Here is a 20,792-nt window from a genome sequence, read left to right as displayed (position 1 = left end):
TACACTGGGCTTCCCTGGTGCCTCAGATGCTAAAGAATCTGCTTGCAATGCGGTAGACCTGGGTTTGATCCCTGGGTTGTGAAGATCCCCTGGAAGTGGGCATGGCAACCCACTCCAGTATTCTTGCCTGAAGAATCCCCATGGATAGAGGAGCCTGGTGGGCAGGCTACAGTCCATGGGGTCGCAAAGAGCTGGACACGACTGAGCAACTAAGCACAAGTATCCACTACAGTATTGTCAATTGTAGTTGCTATGCTGCACATTCCATTCCATGACTTTTTCATCTTATAACTGGAAGTTTGTAGCTTTTGACCACTTTCACTTATCTCTCCCACACCCTTCACCCTTCTCTGGCAACCACCAATCTGTTCTTTGTTTCCAAGAGTTGGATTTCTTTAGATTCCACATATCAGTGAGATCATATAGTAGTAGATGCCCACTAAATAATAATGGCTAATATTTATTGGAAGCTTCCCTCGTAGCTCAGATGGTAAAGAATCTGCCTGCAATGGAGACCCAGGTTGGATCTCTGAGTCAGGAAGATCCTCTGGAGAAGGGAATGGCAGCCCACTCCAGTATTCTTGCCTGGAGAATCCCATGGACAGAAGAGCTTGGTGGGCTACAGTCCATGGGGTCGCACAGAGTTGGATACGACTGAGTGTCTATTATTTATTGAGCTCTTAGCATTTTCCAGGGCCTTGTGTGGGCTTTATTGTTATCTCCATTTTAAGATGATAAAACTGAGTTTCAGAGACGTTACCTTAACCAGGATTACATAAATAGTAGTGACTCAGATGAAATGCTAATCAGGGCCTGTATTTTCTTTTCTAAGAATAGCATAGAACATAGTATGTGTATAATGCAAGTTATTTATATTGTCAGCTGAAAAAAAAGCACAACATAAATATATGGCTCGCTCATCTTAAGAGTACACATTACATGCCTCTGGGCTATGCTTATCCATCTTCACTATTTTCTATCCTATCCTCTTTTTATTCTCTCTATTTGTCTTTATTCTCTTGTACTGTATCCATTGTTGAAAGAGAATAGGATAAACAAAGGGACAAATAAAAAAATAAGAATATGAGCCATATCAAGACCTGTGGTCAGGAGCTTCATTCTCAGAAGTAAACACACTGGATTCTGCATATATCAGGCTCAGTGCAAGATCTGGTTTTAGGTATAGACAGCCTAGCCACAGTGACACCCTCTTTTATCCTATGACAAGCCATCTCATACCAAATCAAATGTGTTGGTAATATATACTAGCAGAGTATTTTACTCAGAGTAGTGACAATGGTGTGTACTCCTCCCCCCTCCTCTCCCCTTTCTCTTCTTACTCTTCCTCTCCTCCTCCTCCTCCTCAGCACTTCATCAGAATCTGTATTTGAATAGAACTGACTGCCAGGGCTGCAGAAATATGCTAATATTCCCTGCGGGTGACATTCTGATTCTTGATTTCCCTGGTTAGAACGAATTGTTACTGGAATTACTCCTACGTTACCTTGTGTCTCTGTGGAAGCATTTATGTACCATGTTCTACAAAGGTCTATCTCCAAATTGATTGAAAATGACTCGTAGGCACATCTTAGTCATCTCTGTCATCATGGCAGGGCTTGTACGGTGCTAGCACAAAGTAGTAGCTTGCACAACGCTGAGCACAACTCACAGGTGTTGGAGTTGTGATTAAAATAATACTGTGGTGTCTAAGGAGACTTGCTACAAAGGGGGTGCAGGTAATGCTATTGCGACTATTTGGTGAATGTTAATATTTTCACAAGACTTCTCTAATGGCTCAGCGATAAAGAATCCACCTGCAGTGCAGGAGACAAAAGAGTCATGGGTTCCATCCCTGGTTCGGGAAGATCCCCTGGAGGAGGAAATGGCAACCCACTCCAGTATTCTTGCCTGGAAAATCCTATGGACAGAGGAGCCTGGTGGGCTACAGTCCATAGAGTTACAAAGAGTCAGACACGACTGAGCATGTAGGCCCACACAATACTTTAGCAAACCTTTCCATAAAGTTGCTTTGATGTTTAAAAACTTATACCTTTCATCTATCACCCTACCATTGTTTTTCTTTTATACATCTTTCTAACTTCCAGAAAACAATAACAACAACAAAACACCTCAGAAGAGTTGGAGGTTGGGGAGGCTAGCAGCTAAACTCTCCCTGAGATCGTTACTTATCTACCCTAAGATCATGCATCTGAGCTTGATTGTCAGAGATTGTGTATTTTACTCAGTTTGTAGATTATAAATGGAAACGGGGACTAATAGTTTTCGAATATACCACAAGACTGATACCATTTTCTCACACAGTCTTCACGATTATCCCATAAAGAAGACAGTGGGAAGGGACAGAAAGAAGAGAAGCCAAAGCAAGCTTTCAGGAACACAGTGGACAAGAAGGAAGCAGAATGCAGTCTGATTTCAAAGCCAAGCTCCGCATCCCGCTTCGCATCCTTGGATGTAGTCGCCTGCTCTGGACGTTGTCTCCCTTCGCATTCTTGTTCCTGCACAGACTCAGGCAAGGCGACAATGTGTTGTGCCAAGGTATCCGGGAGGAGGCCCACTGCTCGCGTTACAGCCTAGATTCCACCCAGCCTCTCAGCTGTGGACACAGAGCAGCCCAGGTGGTTGGTTTTAACCCACAGGTGACGGGAGGCAGGAAATGACAGAAAGCTCGTTGGCACCGCCCACCCCGGAAGCAGAGCTGCTCTGATTGGACTTTGCTGGGCCCGGCTGGCCAATGGTGAGGCGGTGGCAAGTTCCCGGAAGTAGCGGCGCCGGCGGAGGCTGGGGCTTACGCGGCTCACTCGCTAGGCGATTAGTCCGCCAAGGTTGACCGACGCTATGAGCTGCTTCGAGGGTCAGATGGCAGAGTATCCAACCATCTCCATAGACCGCTTCGACAGGGAGAACCTGAGGGCCCGTGCCTACTTCCTGTCCCACTGCCACAAAGGTGAGTGAGCGCAGCGCGTCGCCTCCTCCCGGGGACCCGGGCTACGCGGGATCGGGCCCCTGGAGGAGGTCACCCATGTCTGGAGAGAGGGAAGGCGAGGGTCTTGCAGGAGGGAGTGCAGGCTTTGGGAGACTATGCGAGAAACTAGCTTGGACCTTGTCCAGCCGAGCTCTTCAGTCTATCCGAGGCTTTATCTTCTCATCCCTCATACTGCGGGATAGAACAGCAACTACCAGTTGCCACTGACCCACGCCACTTTGATCTGCCACAACTGTTCGGTTCTTTTGAAAGCTCTCCCAGTGCCCAGTAATCAGAGGTTGACGGGTATTACTTAGTTCTTCCCCCACATCCTCGGGATTATGCCATACAGTTCAGTTTAGTCGCTCAGTCGTGACCGACTCTTTGCGACCCCATGGACTGCAGCATGCCAAGCTTCCCTGTCCATCACCAACTCCTGGAGCTTGTTCAAACTCATGTCCATCGAGTCGGTGATGCCATCCAACCATCCCATCCGCTGTCGTCCTCTTCTCCTCTTGCCTTCAATCTTTCCCATCATCAGGGTCTTTTCCAATGAGTCAGTTCTAAGCATCAGGTGGCCAAAGTATTGGTGCTTCAACTTCAGCAACAGTCCTTCCAATGAATATTCAGGACTGATTTCCTTTAGAATGGACTGATTGGATATCCTTGCAGTCCAAGGGACTCTCAAGAGTCTTCTCCAGCACCACAGTTCAGAAGCATCAATTTTTCTGTGCTTAGCTTTCTTTATAGTCCAACTCTCACATCCATACAGGACTACTGGAAAAACCATAGCTTTGACTGGACAGACCTTTCTCGGCAAAGTAATGTCTCTGCTTTTTAACATGCTGTCTAGGTTTGTCATAGCTTTTCTTCCGAGGAGAAGCGTCTTGTGCCATACTCCTACACACAGATAAGCAAGCATGCAGGCACTGAAAAGTCCTGTCTGTAAGCTCAACGAAGTGCAAGCTCCCCTCCCTTATAGATGTTCTCTCTAGAGGTGGGATGCAGGTTTCTTTTCTAGAGGGCCAGGTCAGGCAACTAGAATACAAATGTTTCACAGCTGGAAGCTGTTAGGAATTAAGCCTGGCATCACCCTCTAACCATAGGGTCCCAAGGCTAACTGCTCCAGGCAAGGCTGGAGCATCTCTAAAACGTTTTAGCCAGTCTCCAGGGCTGAGGTACCTGCTGATTTCACAACCACTTTCCATTTTAACATCTGACATACTGACTGATAGGTCACTAACTTTACCTATGAAAACAGGCTCCATATTCATTGTGCTAATTAGCACAGCCTTGGGCATTGACCAGAGATGAAGCTTAACTAGAGCGGTCTGGAAGCTGCCTCTTGAGTGTGGACTTCCAGAGTAGCTTAAGTAGGATCCGCAACCCTATTTTGAGGAGTGACTCAGATACTTATTCATGTACAAACCACACCGTGTGATATTAAAGTAAACTGCAAATACCAAAACTTGCCTCTCGTCGTGCGGTTGGTGTGAAGACCAGCTGTTGTCTTGTGTGTGGAATCAGTCACTTTAAGGTAGTGTAAATTGATGAAATTTCTGCTTTGGGGAAATGCCTCTGCTTTCCAGCTCTCAGCTCCTTTTTTTTTTTTCCTCTCTTTAATGAGAAAAATCTGGACCTCCTTTTTCCTGATTCACTGAAGAGCATAGGAGCCTCTGTACAGTCTTTCTGTGACTTGATAACATTTCTGTTTTTGCCTTGTTTTTCATTGGGAATTTACTGCTGGGTGAGAATATTTTTACCCTTTCTGTTGAGTCTCCACAGGAGGTGTCTGAACTCACATGTGGTGGCCACAATGAAAGAATGGATTCAGGGCTTGGCTTTCATATTTTGCAGTAGTGAGTTTGGAGAAAGAGTTCATATTCATCTAACGGAATTTGTGTGTTTGCTTGTTTTTGTATTTATATGTGTATTTATATTTTTACTTATTTTTTTAAATTGAGGAATAGTTGTGAAATCATCATCATTAATTTGTACATTAACGAAGACTCTCCTGTCCAGCACTTTATAATAACTTTTCCTGTTCTCTGATCCCATGTGGGTCTGTTTTCCCAATAAGGATGTAGACTCATCAAGGGCAAGAACTCTCCTTCTGCTTTCTGAGGTTTGCCACATTGCCCACTGGTGGTTTATGGGAAACAGATTTCTTTGGATGTGTTATGCAGTGACTTGTACACCACACCCCCCAAACCCAAATTCAGATACTGAGTCCCTAACTCCCAGTGTGACTGCATTTGGAAAAGGGACTTTTAGGAGGTGATTAACTCCACTGTTCTGGAAAATTCCATGGACAGAGGAGCCTGGTGGGCTACACTGAATGGGGTCGCAAAGAGTCAGACACAAATGAGTAAATAACACCTGAAGGTTAAATGAGATTGTAAGGGTGAGGTTCTAATTTGATAGGATTGGTGGCCTTAGAAGAAAAGGAGGAGAGCTCACTCCCTCCATTTGCACAGTGAAGAAAGGTGTGAGCACATAGCAAGAACATGGCTGTTTGTAAGGCAGGAGGAGAGGCATCCCCAGAAACCAGTCTTGTCACCTTAATCTTGAACTTTTGCTGCCAGCAGTGCTAGAAATGCATTTCTGTTTAAGCCACACAGACTCTGATATTTTGTTACTGCAGTCTGAGCTGAGGGACACAGGATGTCTGACAAGATCTATGGCCTCTTGTTAACACATGCACATACACTCTTAGCATCACATCTTGATGAAAGTTAAGGTGGGCCATGGACCTGCTTGACGCTTGCTTATGGCCCATCTGGAATCCAGTGCTGTGCTCAGGGCAGACTTGACTAAGCACCAGTGAGGCCTGGAGGACAAGAGGGGACCCATAGCCTTAAGACAGTGGCCCAGAGCCGGGGAGGACCCCTTCTGGAGACAACTTAAGATAATTTATTCTGGTCAAGGAGAACAAAAAAGGCCCTGGAAGAGAGACTCTGGGTGCAGTCCTTGTTGTTGTTGAGTCACTCAGTCGCGTCCAACTATTGTGACCCCATGGACTGTAGCCCACCAGGCTCCTCTGTCCATAGGATTTCCCAGGCAAGAACACTGAAGTGGGTTTCCATTTCCTCCTCCAGGGAATCTTCCTGACTCAGGGGTCAAACCTGGGTCTCCTGCACTGCATGCAGATTTTTTACCACTGAGCCACTAGCATCACAAAGTAAAGGCATCCAGGTTCCCTTGACTACCCATGAGGAAGGAGCCTGGGGTGGTGGGCTGGACTGTCTTGATGGAACAGGGTGCTGCCCACTGAATTGGTTTGGGAACATGGAGCAGAGTCCTGAGTCAGCCTTCTATTTGTCATGACTCAAACAGTTTAGAAACTACATAACAGAGAGTCCTGCTCTGGGATGTGCTCATTGTCCTGAAAAGCCTGGACCAGCAGTGACGTGAAGAGATGCACCCTCTGAGGGGGCAGGTGGACTGTCCTGTAGAGGCATGTGTTTGGTCAGTGTCGGCCACGTGAGGTGTGGTGATGGCCTTATTTTCATTAGTTAAGGATCATTACATACAAATTTGAGGATGTGTGTGTTGGTAGTTCAGTTGCTCTGTTGTGTCTGACTCCTTGAGACCCCATGGATTGCATCATGCCAGGCTTCCCTGTCGATCACCAACTCCCAGAGCTTGCTCAAACTCATGTCCATCGAGTCACTGATGCCATTCAACCATCTCATCCTCTGTCGTCCGCTTCTCCTCCTGCCCCCAATCCCTCCCAGTATCAGAGTCTTTTCCAATGAGTCAACTCTTCACATGAGGTGGCCAAAGTACTGGAGTTTCAGTTTTAGCATCATTCCTTGCAAAGAAATCCCAGAGCTGATCTCCTTCAGAATGGACTGGTTGGATTTCCTTGCAGTCCAAGGGACTCTCAAGAGTCTTCTCCAACGCCACAGTTCAAAAGCATCAATTCTTTGGCGCTCAGCCTTCTTCACAGTCCAACTCTCACATCCATACATGACCACAGGAAAAACCATAGCCTTGACTAGACGGACCTTTGTTGGCAAAGTAGTGTCTCTGCTTTTTAATATGCTGTCTAGGTTGGTCATACTTTCTTCCAAGGAGCAAGTGTCTTTTAATTTCATGGCTGCAGTCACCACCTGCAGTGATTTTGGAGCCCAGGAAAATAAAGTCTGTCACTGTTTCCAGTTTCCCCATCTTTTTGCCATGAAATGATAGGACTGGGTGCCATGATCTTAGTTTTTTGAATGTTGAGTTTTAAGCCAACTTTTTCACTCTCTTCTTTCACTTTCATCAAGAGACTCTTTAGTTCTTTGCTTTCTGCCATACGGATGGTATCATCTGCATATCTGAGGTTATTGATATTTCTCCCAGCAGTCTTAATTCCAGCTTGTGCTTCATCCAGCCTGGCATTTTGCATGATGTACTCTGCATATAAGTTAAATAAGCAGGGTGACAATATACAGCATTGATGTACTCCTTTCCCAATTTGGAACCAGTCTGTTGTTCCATATTCAGTTCTAACTGTTGCTTTTTGACCTGCGTACAGATTTCTCAGGAAGCAGGTAAGATGATCTCATATTCCCATCTCTTTAAGAATTTTCCAGTTTGTTGTGATCCACACAACAAAGGCTTTGATATAGTCAATAAAGCAGAAGTAGATGTTTTTCTGGAACTCTCTTGCTGTTTTGATGATCCAGTGGATGTTGGCAATTTGATCTCTGGTTCCTCTGCCTTTTCTAAAACCAGCTTGAACATCTGGAAGTTCACGGTTCATGTACTGTTGAAGCCTGGCTTGGAGAAGTTTGAGCAATACTTTGCTAGTGTGTGAGATGAGTGCAATTGTGGGGTAGTTTGAACATCCTTTGGCATTGTCTTTCTTTGGAATTGGAATGAAAACTGACCTTTTCCAGTGTTGGTAGTGAATAGGGTAATTAGATATTTGTCTTGTGGGTTATTGCCACGCTATTTAACATTGTCTCCCCAACAACCAAGCTTGACTGTCTTTGCTTTCATCAGGGGTGATAATGGGCAGTGTTTACATAAATGCAAATGAAAGTCAGTTTTGGTAAATGATTTGAGGAGGGAATAACTTTCAAAATAACCAACTTAGTTATAGTTTTAAGTAAAATTAATTTCCAGCAGCATTTATGTATTAACCTTAAAAGAGCTGAAAAAAAAGTTATATAGAGAGAATACTTTTGTTTTAATTAGCTTTAAACTTACTAAACTTATTATCAGCTTTTAGAAAACTTATAATGAAGGTTGTTAATTTGTGGTTAGACAGCAATTTTATGGCTGAATAATATCCTTCGTGCATGTAAACCACAGTTTTCTTTATACATTCATCCACTGATGGACACTTAGGTTGTTTCCATGTCTTGGCTGTTGTAAATAACAGTGCAATGAACCTGGGGTGCAGATGCCTTTCTTCAGATAAATACACAGATTTGGAATTGCCAGATCATATGATAGTTCTATATTTTAATTTTTTGAGGAAATTCCATATTGTTTTCTATAAAATGGGCTGCACTAATTTACATTCCCACCAACAGTGCACAAGGGCTTCCATTTCTCTACATCCTTTTCAACATTTGTTATTTTTCTTTTTGATAATAACCATTCTAATGGGTATGAGGTAATATCTTATACTGGGTTTGATTTACATTTCACTGGTGATTAGTGCGGAGAAGGCAATGGCACCCCACTTCAGTACTCTTGCCTGGAAAATCCCATGGACAGAGGAGCCTGGTGGGCTGCAGTCCATGGGGTCGCTAAGAGTCAGACACGACTCAACGACTTCACTTTCACTTTTCACTTTCATGCATTGGAGAAGGAAATGGCAACCCACTCCAGTGTTCTTGCCTGGAGAATCCCAGGGACGGGGGAGCCTGGTGGGCTGCTGTCTATGGGGTCACACAGAGTCGGACACGACTGAAGCGACTTAGCAGCAGCAGCAGGTGATTAGTGATGTGGAACATCTTTTGATGTGCCTGTTGACCATCTGTATGTCTTAGGGAAAATGTATATTTAGATCTGCCCATTAAAAAAAATCACTTTGTATTGATCATTTGTTTATTTTTGCTTTTGGTATCAGATTAAAAAAAATCATCATCAAGACCCATATCAAGTAGCTTACTGCCTGTGTTTTCATCTAGAAATTTTATAGTTTCAGATCTTACATTCAAGTCTTTAATCTGTTTTGAGTTAATTCTTATGTATAGTATAAGATAGTGGTTAGGTTTCATTCTGAGCATAGCAACAAAGACCCAGCACAGCCAAAAATAAAAAAGTAAAGATTTTATATATATATATATATATATATATATATATATAAACAACAATGGATTTGGGAGTAATTAGTCTTAAATTTTGGAGAAGGCAATGGCACCCCACTCTACCAGTACTCTTGCCTGGAAAATCCCATGGATGGAGGAGCCTGGTGGGCTGCAGTCCATGGGGTCGCTAAGAGTCGGACACAACTGAGCGACTTCCCTTTCACTTTTCACTTTCATTCATTGGAGAAGGAAATGGCAACTCACTCCAGTGTTCTTGCCTGGAGAATCCCAAGGACGGGGGAGCCTGGTGGGCTTCTGTCTCTGGGGTCGCACAGAGTCGGACACGACTGAAGCGACTTAGCAGCAGCAGCAGCAGTCTTAAATTTTGAGGTGGGCGTGGTAACCCACTCCAGTATTCTTGCCTGGAGAATTCCATGGACAGGGAAGCATGCTGGCTACAGTCCATGGGGTCACAGAGAGTCGGACACAAATGCGTGCCTAACATTTTCACTTTTTATCATAAATTGACACTATATATGTGGGTTTATTTCTGGGCTTATTATTGTTTTGTTGATCTATCTATGTGTTTTTATGCCAGTACCATACTGTTTTAATTACTATAGCTTTGAAATACATTTTGTAATCAGAAAACATATCTCCAGTTTTGTTTTTTCAAGACTACTTTGGCTATTTGGAGTCTTTTGTGGTTCTATACAAATTTTATGATTATTCGAACTTTTTATATGGATAATGTCAATGGAATTTTGATATTGGTTACATTGAGCCTGTTGATTGCTTTGTGTGGTATGGACAATTTAACAATATTGATTCTTTCAGTCTATGAACATGGAATAGCTTTCTATTTGTGTCATCTTCGATTTGTTTTATTAATGTCTTATAGTTTTAAATATACAAGCCTTCATTTCCTTGGTTAAGTTTATTCTTAGGCATTTTATTCTTTTTGATGTAGTTGTGAATGTTTGCTGAGAGATTGTTACATATGGCTTTATTATATTAAGATATGTTCCATCTGTACCTGGTTTATTGAGATTTTTTGTCATAAATGTATATTGAGTTTTGTCCAGTGCTTTTGTGCATCTGTTGAGATGATTATATGATTTTTATCCTTCATTTTTTTAATGAGAGTATCACATTGATTGATTTGTGGATGTTGAACCAAGTTTGCATCCCTGGAATAAATCCCACGTAACCATGATATATGATCCTTTTAATATATTGTTGAATTCTGTTTGCTAATATTTTGTTGAGGATTTTTTAGTCTATGTACACCAGGGATATTGGGCTGTATTTTCTTTTTTTGTGTGTGGTGTCCTTGTCTGGTTTTAGTATCAGGGTAATACTAGCTTCATAAAATGAGTTCTTTGAATGTTTGTAGAATTCAGCAGCAAAGTCATCAGGTCTGGGACTTTTGTTTGTTGGATTTTTTAAAATTACTGATATTAGAAAGGATATTTGATATCCTTACTAGTAATCAGTCTGCTCAGACTTTCTGTTTCATCATGATTGAGTCCTTCTAGGTTGTATGTTTCTAAGACTATCAATTTCTTCTAGGCCGTCTGCTTTGTTGGTGTATAATTGTTCATAATAGTCTCTTACTCTTTCTTTTCTGTGGCAACAGTTGTAATAACTCTTCTTTTATTTCTGATTTTATTCATTTGAGTCCTATGTGTCTCTCTCTTTTTTGTTGGTGAGTCTAGCAAAGACTCGCCAATTTTGTTTATCTTTTTAAAGAACCAGCTGTTATTGATTTTTCTCTGTTGCCTTTTTAGTCTCTATTTCTTTGTTTTTGTTCTAATTTTTGTTATTTCCTTCCTTCTAATAGTTTTGGGCTTTGTTATTTTTCTAGTTCCTTAAAGTGTAAAATTAGGTTGATTTTTCTTATTTTTTGAGGTAGAGATTTATCACTTGCATTTCCCCCTTAGAACTGTTTTTGTGCATCCCACATATTTTGGTATGTTTTATTTCCATTTTCATTTGTTTCAAGGTATTTTGGAATTTCTCTTTTGATTTCTTCTTTGGCCCATTGGTTGTTCAGTAGTGTGTTGTTTAATCTCCATATATTTGTGAATTTTCCAGTTTTCTTATAATTAATTTTCTTTCTAGTTTTATACCATTGTAGTTGGAAAAGATGCTTGATATAATTTTAATCTTCTTAAATATATCGAGACTCATTTTGTGGCCTAATATGTGTATGTCTTGGACAGTGTTCCCTGTGCATTTGAGAAGAATGTGTGTTCTATTGCTTTTGCATGGAACGTTCTGTATATATTTGTGAAGTTCATCTACTCTAATGTTTGTTTAAGTCCAGTGTCTCTTTAATGATTTTCAACCCAGCAGTCACAGTTGGCTGAGAAGTTAATGAAACTCTTCTTATTCTGGCCTAAGCCTGAATGGTTTCCTCAAGGATTCCATGGAAGCAAACTTGAATTTCCAGATGGACTAACTTAGTGACTGGAATTGAAGGGGTTAGCGAGAGCATGGTCTGAAGATGGTTGGATTGAAATAAAAGAGAGTAGAGGAAAATGATGGAAGCAGTTCCAAATGAGACCCTGGTCATGCATTCTTCTGTGGGTACTCCAAGTGATTTAGACTCTGCCCTAAAATACAGAGGCTCATTCTCCTTTTAAATGGCTTCTCTTGGCTCAGAGATGGTCAACTTTGGTGGTTTTGTCCTGTTTTCGGTGGATTCTTCACTTGCAGAAGCAAGAGCTCATACAAATCAATGCTCCTATAAAAGTGAAACTCTCATTTATTTTCTCTTAAAAGGAAATCTATAAACAACAGACAACTCAGTTTCCCTGGGTCAAGGAATCCTCTGAAAAAATAATGTATTTATGATATCTGATTCTTTTATGTTTTCAGATCATATGAAAGGATTAAGAGCCCCTAGCTTGAAAAGAAGGTTGGAATGCAGGTAATTTTTTATTGCTATTTATTTGTGTGGGCTTTTTTAAGTAAAGATTTTAATTGAGCTGTAACATCTACATAGGAAAGTACTTACATCATAAGGAAACAGTCTGATGAACTTTCACAAGTAAACACATGTGCAGCTTCTGCCCAGCCTGAGAAACAGAACAGCACTCACCTGGTACAGAACTCTGTCCCTCCCCCACTCAGTCTTTCCCACTCACAGATAACCTGTCTTCTGACTTCTGTCATCATTGTTTAGCTTTTGGTTGTAAAATCAATTCTATCTTATAGATGAGGAAATTGAGGAACCAGAGGGGTTAGATTAGTTGCCCAAGGCCACACAGCTAGTAATGTGGCAGGACCAGGATTCCTACCAGGTTTGTTTGATTTTAAAGCCGGTATATTAGTTATCTATTGCTGTGTAACAAACTACCCACAAGCTCAGTGGCTTAAAATAACCCTAATCATGTATTCTGTCTCTATTCTGTTTCTGAGGGTCAGGAGCTCTGACAGGGCATAGTGGGGATGGCTGGTTTCTGCCTGACTGGGTATTATATGGGGCTGGCATTACGTCGTGGAGGCTTATTCATTCAATGTCTGACACCTGAGTTAGGCAGACTCAAACAGTTGGGGCCCTTTGGGTATCTCCACCTCTAAAAATATCTCTTCAGCATAGTGGTTTCAGGATAGCTGGAGTTTTTAAAGGGAAAAAAAAAGTGTACATCCCAAATGAGAGCTGTGTTAGTTGCTCAATTGTGTCTGACTCAATTTTGCGACCCCCATGGACATAGCCCACCACATTCCTCTGTCCTTGGGATTCTCCAGTCAAGAATACTTCAGTGGGTTGCCAGTTCCTTCTCCAAGGTATCAATCCACCCAGGGATTGAACCTAGGTCTCCTGCATTGCAGGCGAATTCTTGACCATCTGGCCACCTGAGACCTATAAAAGAGATCTAGAGGCAGCCATATTGTCCAGAGATCTAGACTCGGAAGCCCTACAGTATTACTTCCATTACATTCTGTTGGTTCAGATTCAAGGGGAGGTCAACACAGACCCCTCCTGTCAGTGGAAGTTCCATGACCATTTTGTTAAGAAGGCCGTGTGTAGTTGGGGGGATATATGGTTAACATGGCCGTCTTTGGAAAGTATGATCTGCCATAGACTGCATTCCTAACCTCTAAATTGCAGTGTCCCAACTCTTTGCAACCCCATGGACTAATACAGTCCATGGAATTCTCCAGAGCCAGAATACTGGAGAGGGTAGCCTTTCCCTTCTCCAGCGGATCTTCCCAATTCGGGAATTGAACCGGGGTCTCCTGCATTGAAGGCTGATTCCTTATGGCAGAAAGTGAAGAACTAAAGAGCCTCTTGATGAAAGTGCAAGAAGAGAGTAAAAAAGTTGGCTTACAACTCAACGTTCATAAAACTAAGATCATGGCATCTGGTCCCATCACTTCATGGCAAATAGATGGGGAAACAGTGACAGACTTTATTTTTTTTGGACTCCAAAATCACTGCAGATAGTGACTGCAGCCATGAAATTAAAAGACACTTGCTCCTTGGAAGAGAAGTTATGACCAACCTAGCATATTAAACCTCAGCATATTAAAAAGCAGAGATAGTACTTTGCCAACAAAGGTCCGTCTAGTCAAAGCTATGGTTTTTCCAGTAGTCATGTATGGATGTGAGAGTTGGACCATAAAGAAAGCTGAGTGCCGAAGAATTGATGCTTTTGAACTGTGGTGTTGGAGAAGACTCTTGAGAGTCCTTTGGACAGCAAGGAGATCCAAACAGTCCATCCTAGGCGAAATCAGTCCTGAATATTCATTGGAAGGGGTGATATTGAATCTGAAACTCCAATACTTTGGCCACCTGATGTGAAGAAAGACCCTAATGCTGGGAAAGATTGAAGGCGGGAGGAGAAGAAAACGACAGAGAATGAGATGGTTGGATGGCATCACCGACTCAGTGGACATGAGTTTGAGTAAACTCCAGGAGTTAGTGATGGACAGGGAAGCCTGGCGTACTGCTGTCCATGGGGTCGCAAAGAGTCGGACACAACTGAGCAACTGAACTGAACTGAAACTGGAGTGTTGAAGTTTTAAAGTTTGTCATGAAATTGATTTCTACCAACTAAAAACATAAATGGAATAGATTTGTATGAAGTACAAGGCAGATGTCTTCTGTCCCCTTGCCCCTTCTGCAGAGGTAGTTTACTCACGTATCTCTCCAGACACAGCTGATCCTGTAAAATTCCTGTCTTTAAGATGAGAATGGTGAGGACCAGCCTTTGAGGAGGTCAGAGGGCCCCGTCTGATCTGTCCTCTGCTGCTTGCCTGTCCCTTTACACCATCATGGGACTGAAGTGGTCACTGGACTGTTGGCCTGCTGGGAGCTATTCTAATACGTTTGTGTCAGTGCAGTTTCTGATTTATTCGAGACAACTGACACACATTGAAACATATTTCCTAGTCACCCAGATGGCGGCTCATTTTGAATTGCACTCAAATGACTTTTTTCTTTTGTCTTTTTTCCCCAGCTTGAAGGTTTGCTTATACTGTTCACCTGTTACTAAAGAGTTGTTGTTAACAAGCCCGAAGTACAGGTTTTGGGAGAAACGAATTGTAAGTTTTATTTTTTGAATGATACTAATTCTTTTTTTCAAGTGGAAAATATTTTTTGAGGTGTATTGAACAAAATATTGTCGTTATTCAAAGCCCACTTCCTCACAATGTATTTATCCACAGTAACCACCATGTCAATATTCAGCCTTTGCAATTCATTAGTTTAGAAGAAGTTGACATTTTATTGTTGATTTTTCTTTCTTGTCCCCCAACATGATGACCTAGATGCTTAGTTTTGTCTAATCTCACAAGGTGTCTTTCTGAGTTGCATTTTAATGCTTTAAAGTGTAAACTGTTTATTGACAGAACTAATAAACCTTTTATTTAGATCATGGAATAGATTAGGAAAAATAATAAGAAAAATAAACATAACATTATTTATAATAAAGAACCGAAATAAAAGTAGAATGGATAATTTTGAATCTGGCCAAATAAAATGGATAGCTCCAATAGAAAGTTATAGTAAAGGGGAGAAAAACAAAGCATGGTATGAAAATGTGAAGATGGCAGGCAAGGTTATGTCATAACAGTAATTGCTCTAAATATAAATGGATTTATTTCAACTTTTGATCAGAAGACAAATTCTTGATTTAGGTTAAAAAAAATAGATCCCCAAGTTTTGGTCTACAAGACACATAGATAACACTAAAGGAAAAGTTCAGGTTGAAGTGGGAGAAAAAAAAAAGGGGGAAAGATATATTGAAAAGTAGAAACTAAAAATGCCAGGGTAGCAACTATTATATCACGCAGAGAGTTGAAGGCAAAAAAAATATCATTAATTTCAAAGACTGTGTTTTTACTATTCAAAGGGACAACCTCTTAAAAGTATCAAGAAGATGCCACTTTGTGGTTGGGGAACTAAGATCCTGCAAGCTGCAAAGTGCAGCCAAAAAAAGAGAGAAAAGATATCAACATATATGCAACTAACAAAATAGCTTCAAACCAGATATAGTAGTCCCTGATGACTCAGTGATTGATCAGAGAAACAACCACAATGAGTAGATAGAATTAGGGGTTGTTATATGGATTAAACCATCAATAATTAGGGGAGCTAGCAGAGAGTTCCAGAGAAGGCAATGGCACCCCACTCCAGTACACTTGCCTGGAAAACCCCATGGACGGAGGAGCCTGGTGGGCTGCAGTCCATGGGGTTGCGGAGAGTCAGACACGACTGAGTGACTTGACTTTCACTTTTCACTTTCATGCATTGGAGAAGGAAATGGCAACCCACTCCAGTGTTCTTGCCTGGAGAATCCCAGGGACGGGGGAGCCTGGTGGGCTGCCGTCTATGGGGTCGCACAGAGTCGGACACAACTGAAGCGACTTAGCAGCAGCAGCAGCAGCAGAGAGTTCTGAACAAGAGTCTGTTTGATGTCTGACTGCTGGCAACTTTCAGCTCCCATGTCCACCTTTCCCTTCTGCCCTACCTGTGTGCAAACTGATTTTTAAAAAAGTTTACACCTTCCTTGGCACCTACATGGCATTCCAAGATGCAATCCCAGGCCCACCCTGTAACCACAGTAAAAACCAGGACCACTCACTCCCATTTTCTCAGGCCACACAAGCCACTTTGTCCCTGCCTGGGTTCTACCCTACCTACCATAGAAAATAAACTACCACAGAAAATAAAAAGGAAGATGAATAAAAGTAAAAGCTGGTCTGTAGAGAAATAAACTTCTGCCAAGACTGAAAAAAACAAAGATGCATATAAAAATAACAAATGATATAAAGGAAAATAACTTAATGAACAGCAGTGCCTTGTTTTGAAAATTAATATAGTATATTTGATAATTTAGCTAGAGTGGATAAATACCAGGAAAAGTAGGAAAATCCCAAATTGGGGCAAGAAAAGTAGACAACTTGAATAAAGAAGTAACCATCAAAGACATTAAAGCAGTTTTCAAAGATCTCTTCTTCAAAAAAAGCCTCGGGCCCAGATGGTTTTATCTTGCCTTTTGCCAAATATTCGAAGAACAAATAATCCCTACTGTAGGAAAGAATAAAAAGATAAGCTGCTCAACCTCACTGTCAAATGGATAATACATGGGGAAAAAAGGCCATTTCTATATGAGCACATTTGAACATCCTAATACTGAATCTAACAGTATTAAAAAAATAGTACATCATGAATACTGTGTGTTTAATCCAAAAATGAAAGTTATTTTCACACCTGAACCTCACTGAAGGTATTATGACATCAGTGGACTAAAAAGATGAAAAATTATCTTCATTCATCAACTACTTACTGAATGCCTCTCTGTGCTGGTTGCCATTCTATAAAGTGTGCGGATAGCTTCTTGAATCTGTGAATTAGGCCAACACATCACAGACTGATGGCAGACTGTGTTCTGCAGCAGAAAATCTACAAAGAACATGTGACTACATGTTGTACAAAGACTCAAGTTCAATGGGAATGGGAGGGTTGGGGAGGTGAAGGGGGGAAATTGAATTCATAGTAGAAATGCTGTGTCAGAGGATGTACAGGTTTGTAAGGCATCCAATATATATACATATTGCCATATCAACCTCAAGAAAGGTGTAATTTTAACTTTATCATGTTTTCAAGCTGTAAAACTGTTTTTATAGTGAAATCAGAAATTGTTCCACTGAGAGTCTGTAATATCTCTTAGTTCCCTTTCTGTGTTTAGATGGCAAAGGCATATAAAGTCATGAAAGACTGTGTACAATATGATATATACCTGATGTCTTATTTTAATAGGTATCAATTGAAATTGAAACTCCTACCCAGATATCTTTAGTCGATGAAGCATCAGGCGAGGTAACTAAATATTAAATATTGTATTTCTAAATATTGTTATTTAGCATTAAATGATTATCTTTCTCCTTGATTTTGAATGCTCATTTAGCCAGAAATAAAATTTATAGTAAATGAATGAGTTTGTAAGGAAAAAAAAAGTTTGTGATGTATTTATTTTCTACATCTAAGGGACTGAACGTTGCTTCTATCCAATTCTAAGAACAGAATTGCTTCCATTAGTGTCACATGCTAGTTATAGGAGTGCCATAGTAATGGTATGATTACTATGTAGTATGACTGTCACATGTATTAAGTTTATTATAATGTTAGGTATATAAAACAGTGTTTAATGTTTTTGCAGCAAATTTATGTATATTGTGATTTTTTTTTTTCTGAATCATTTTCTTATTCAAGAAAAAGACATGTTCAAGTGGATCTAGTTTATTTTTTTGTCCTTAAATTCAGATGCAGGTACTTTTGTGTTGTGCATTCAAAAAAAATTTTTTTTAATTGTAGCTAGGATTGCAGACCCACCATTTATGTATGTATTTATTTTTACGTCAAATTATACATCGGACTGGGAGGTGTTTTCCTGTCTTACAGCAAATCCAGTTAACATTTGTTACGTAGCCCAATTAGAACCTGCTTTGTTGACACGTTTAAATCTGAAGAGTGTCCTTGGTGGTGTGGCTGTCATGGGACAGGGACGGAGTTTTCACATGTCCTCCCTGGAGGAGATCAGACATTGAAGTACTTTTACAGTAACTGTTCCGAGGGAGAGGGAAGGGATGGCCTGGAACCTTCCTGAATGCCATCCTGAGCTCCGTTAGCTGACACTTTTGGGAGATGCTCTCAGTCGCTGGCGGCCTGTGTTAGTGAGTGGCTTTCTCAGAATTGGACAGCAGGCAGCAGGTGGCCCTCAGTGGTCAGAGTCCTGCCGCCCCACTCTGGTCCTTTCTGTTTCTTCTCACACACTGAAGCTTGTGTGTTTGTCTCCAGCTCCAACCAGTGGGAGAGCCTGTTTTAAAGGGGCCTGGGGAATGAACAATGTGAAACATAACTGGAGGGGTTGCCATGATGGAGCATAGCCGATTAACAATGTTGTGATGGTTTCAGGTGAACAGCGAAAGGACTCAGCCATACATACACATGTATCCATTCTCCCCCAGACTCCCCTCCCATCCAGGCTGCCACATAACGTTGAGCAGAGTTCCCTGTGCTGTACAGCAGGACCTTGTTGGTTATCCATTTTAAATACAGCATTGTGTTGATGTCCATCCAAACTTCCTAACTATCCCTTCCCTTCCCCCCATTCTTCCCCGCTGGTAACTATAAGTTCATTCTTTAAGTCTCTGAGTCTGCTTCTGTTTTGTAAATAAGTTCATTTTTATCATTTCTTTTTAGATCCTGCATGTAAGGGATGTGATATTTCTTCTCCGCCTGACTTCCTCACTCAGTATGACAATCTCTAGGCCCGTCACTTCATTTCTTTCCTCCCAAGAGTGGAAATGCTGTTTTGCATTGGAACTCTACTTTTAACCATTTGTTTTGTGAATGAGGAGTCCACTTGTTTCCAGGATTTGGAGAGTGGGGAAAGGAGCAAGATATTGCACGTTCTTGAGAAGTACTTGTGTACGTTCTACTCAGGAGGGCTTTGTTTAGCTGGGTCCTAATGATAACTTCTATTATTATTTTTTTTTCTTTCTTTTTAGAAGGAAGAGATTGTTGTGACTCTTTTACCTGCTGGTCATTGCCCAGGATCAGTTATGTAAGGGGGATCATTTATTTTACCCATTTATTTTGTGTTGATATGTATTACATTTGTAGAAATAAACTTGTAGGGTCTAGAAAATAACATGTACCAGGAGATTTGCTTCTTGTGATAGCAATTCTTTTAACCTTCATTTCCAGGGTTAAACTAGGGGGGACTGGGGCACAGGTCAAGTTCGAAATGTGGCTTTCTTACAATGGAAGACTTCAGTAGCAATCTTTCCATGGGCTTTGCATTTTCTTGTCATATGGATCTTTTTCTCCATGAGCAGGAGAAAAAGATTTCTCCTGTATACAGTCAAAGGTGCTGATGCATTTTAGGGGACATCTCTTGCAAACTCAGCAATATCTCCACCATGTTATGTTTTCCCTCTTTGGCAAGACATGGCAGCTGAGGGTTCAGTGTGGTTTAACAGTTTGGGAATTACATCAGCACCGTATCACAGCAGCTGCGTTTGGCAGGCAACATGGGCTATGGATTTAGTATATATTTGTATTTAGTATATATTTAGTGGGCTTCCCTGGTAGCTTAGCTGGTAAAGAATTCACCTGCAGGGCTTCCCTGGTGGCTCAGTGGTAAAGAATCTGCCTGCCAATGCAGGGGACACAGGTTCAATCCCCGGTCTGGGAAGATCCCACATGCTGCGGGACAACTAAGCCCATGCACCACGACTACTAAGCCTGTGCTCTGCAACAAGAGAAGTCACCTCAATGAGAAGCCTGCGAACTGAAACTAGAGAAAGCCCATGCAGCAAGGAAGATCCAGCACAGACAAAAACAAATAAATAAAAAAATTATGAGAAAAAAAAAAAAAAAGAATTCACCTATAATGCAGGAGACCCTGGTTTGATTCCTGGGTTGGGAAGATCCCCTGGATAAGGGATAGACTACCCATTCCAGTATTCTTGGGCTTCCCTGGTGGCTCAGATGGTAAAGAATCTGCCTGTCATATGACAGACCTGGGTTCAGTCCCTGGGCTGGGAAGATCCCCTGGAGGAGGGCATGGTAACCCACTCTAGTATTCTTGCCTGGAGAATACCCATGGACAGAGGAGCCTGGAGAGCTACAGTCTATGGGGTCGCAAAGAGTCAGAGATGACTGAGTGACTAAGCACAGCACATATATTTAGTATATGGATTTAGAATAAATTTACTAGAATTTTGTATGAGACTTAGAAGCCACTGAGATCTATTTTCTTTCCAGGTTTTTATTTCAGGGCAACAATGGAACTGTCTTGTACACAGGAGACTTCAGATTGGCTAAAGGAGAAGCTGCCAGAATGGAGCTTCTGCACTCTGGGGGCAGGTACTGGGCTTTGTGGAGTTCTGGAACCTAATGACTGCATTGTTTTAAAGGTTTTATTGTTCATTTCTCCCCACTAAATACCAGGCTTTGTTTCTCTTAGAAATCTAGCTGGATTATAATAATATTTGTAACAGAAAGGCACCTTTTTCCTCTTGAAATGAGGGGA

General features: G+C 41.4%; 1 protein-coding gene across 4 annotated transcripts in view; it reads left to right on the top strand.

The window, feature by feature from the left end:
* The first annotated feature begins 484 nt into the window (after window positions 1–484).
* The window catches only part of DCLRE1C (DNA cross-link repair 1C), a 44,938-nt gene continuing 24,630 nt past the window's right edge, over window positions 485–20,792 (top strand). The window contains exons 1-6 of one of the 4 annotated variants that reach the window (XM_055543873.1): window positions 494–2,965; window positions 12,121–12,172; window positions 14,709–14,793; window positions 17,513–17,572; window positions 19,264–19,319; window positions 20,525–20,626. In XM_055543873.1, coding sequence (XP_055399848.1) covers window positions 2,857–2,965; window positions 12,121–12,172; window positions 14,709–14,793; window positions 17,513–17,572; window positions 19,264–19,319; window positions 20,525–20,626 — 464 coding nt within the window. In that variant the 5' untranslated portion in view covers window positions 494–2,856. Of the gene's footprint in view, window positions 2,966–4,200; window positions 4,521–12,120; window positions 12,173–14,708; window positions 14,794–17,512; window positions 17,573–19,263; window positions 19,320–20,524; window positions 20,627–20,792 lie in introns of those variants that run through there. The other 3 variants (XM_055543874.1, XM_055543875.1, XM_055543876.1) reach the window with 3 other exon arrangements.

The sequence above is a fragment of the Bubalus kerabau genome, chromosome 13 (genome assembly GCF_029407905.1).
Source record: "Bubalus kerabau isolate K-KA32 ecotype Philippines breed swamp buffalo chromosome 13, PCC_UOA_SB_1v2, whole genome shotgun sequence".
Classification (NCBI taxonomy): domain Eukaryota; kingdom Metazoa; phylum Chordata; class Mammalia; order Artiodactyla; family Bovidae; genus Bubalus; species Bubalus kerabau.
This window is presented reverse-complemented; position numbering and strand designations above follow the sequence as displayed.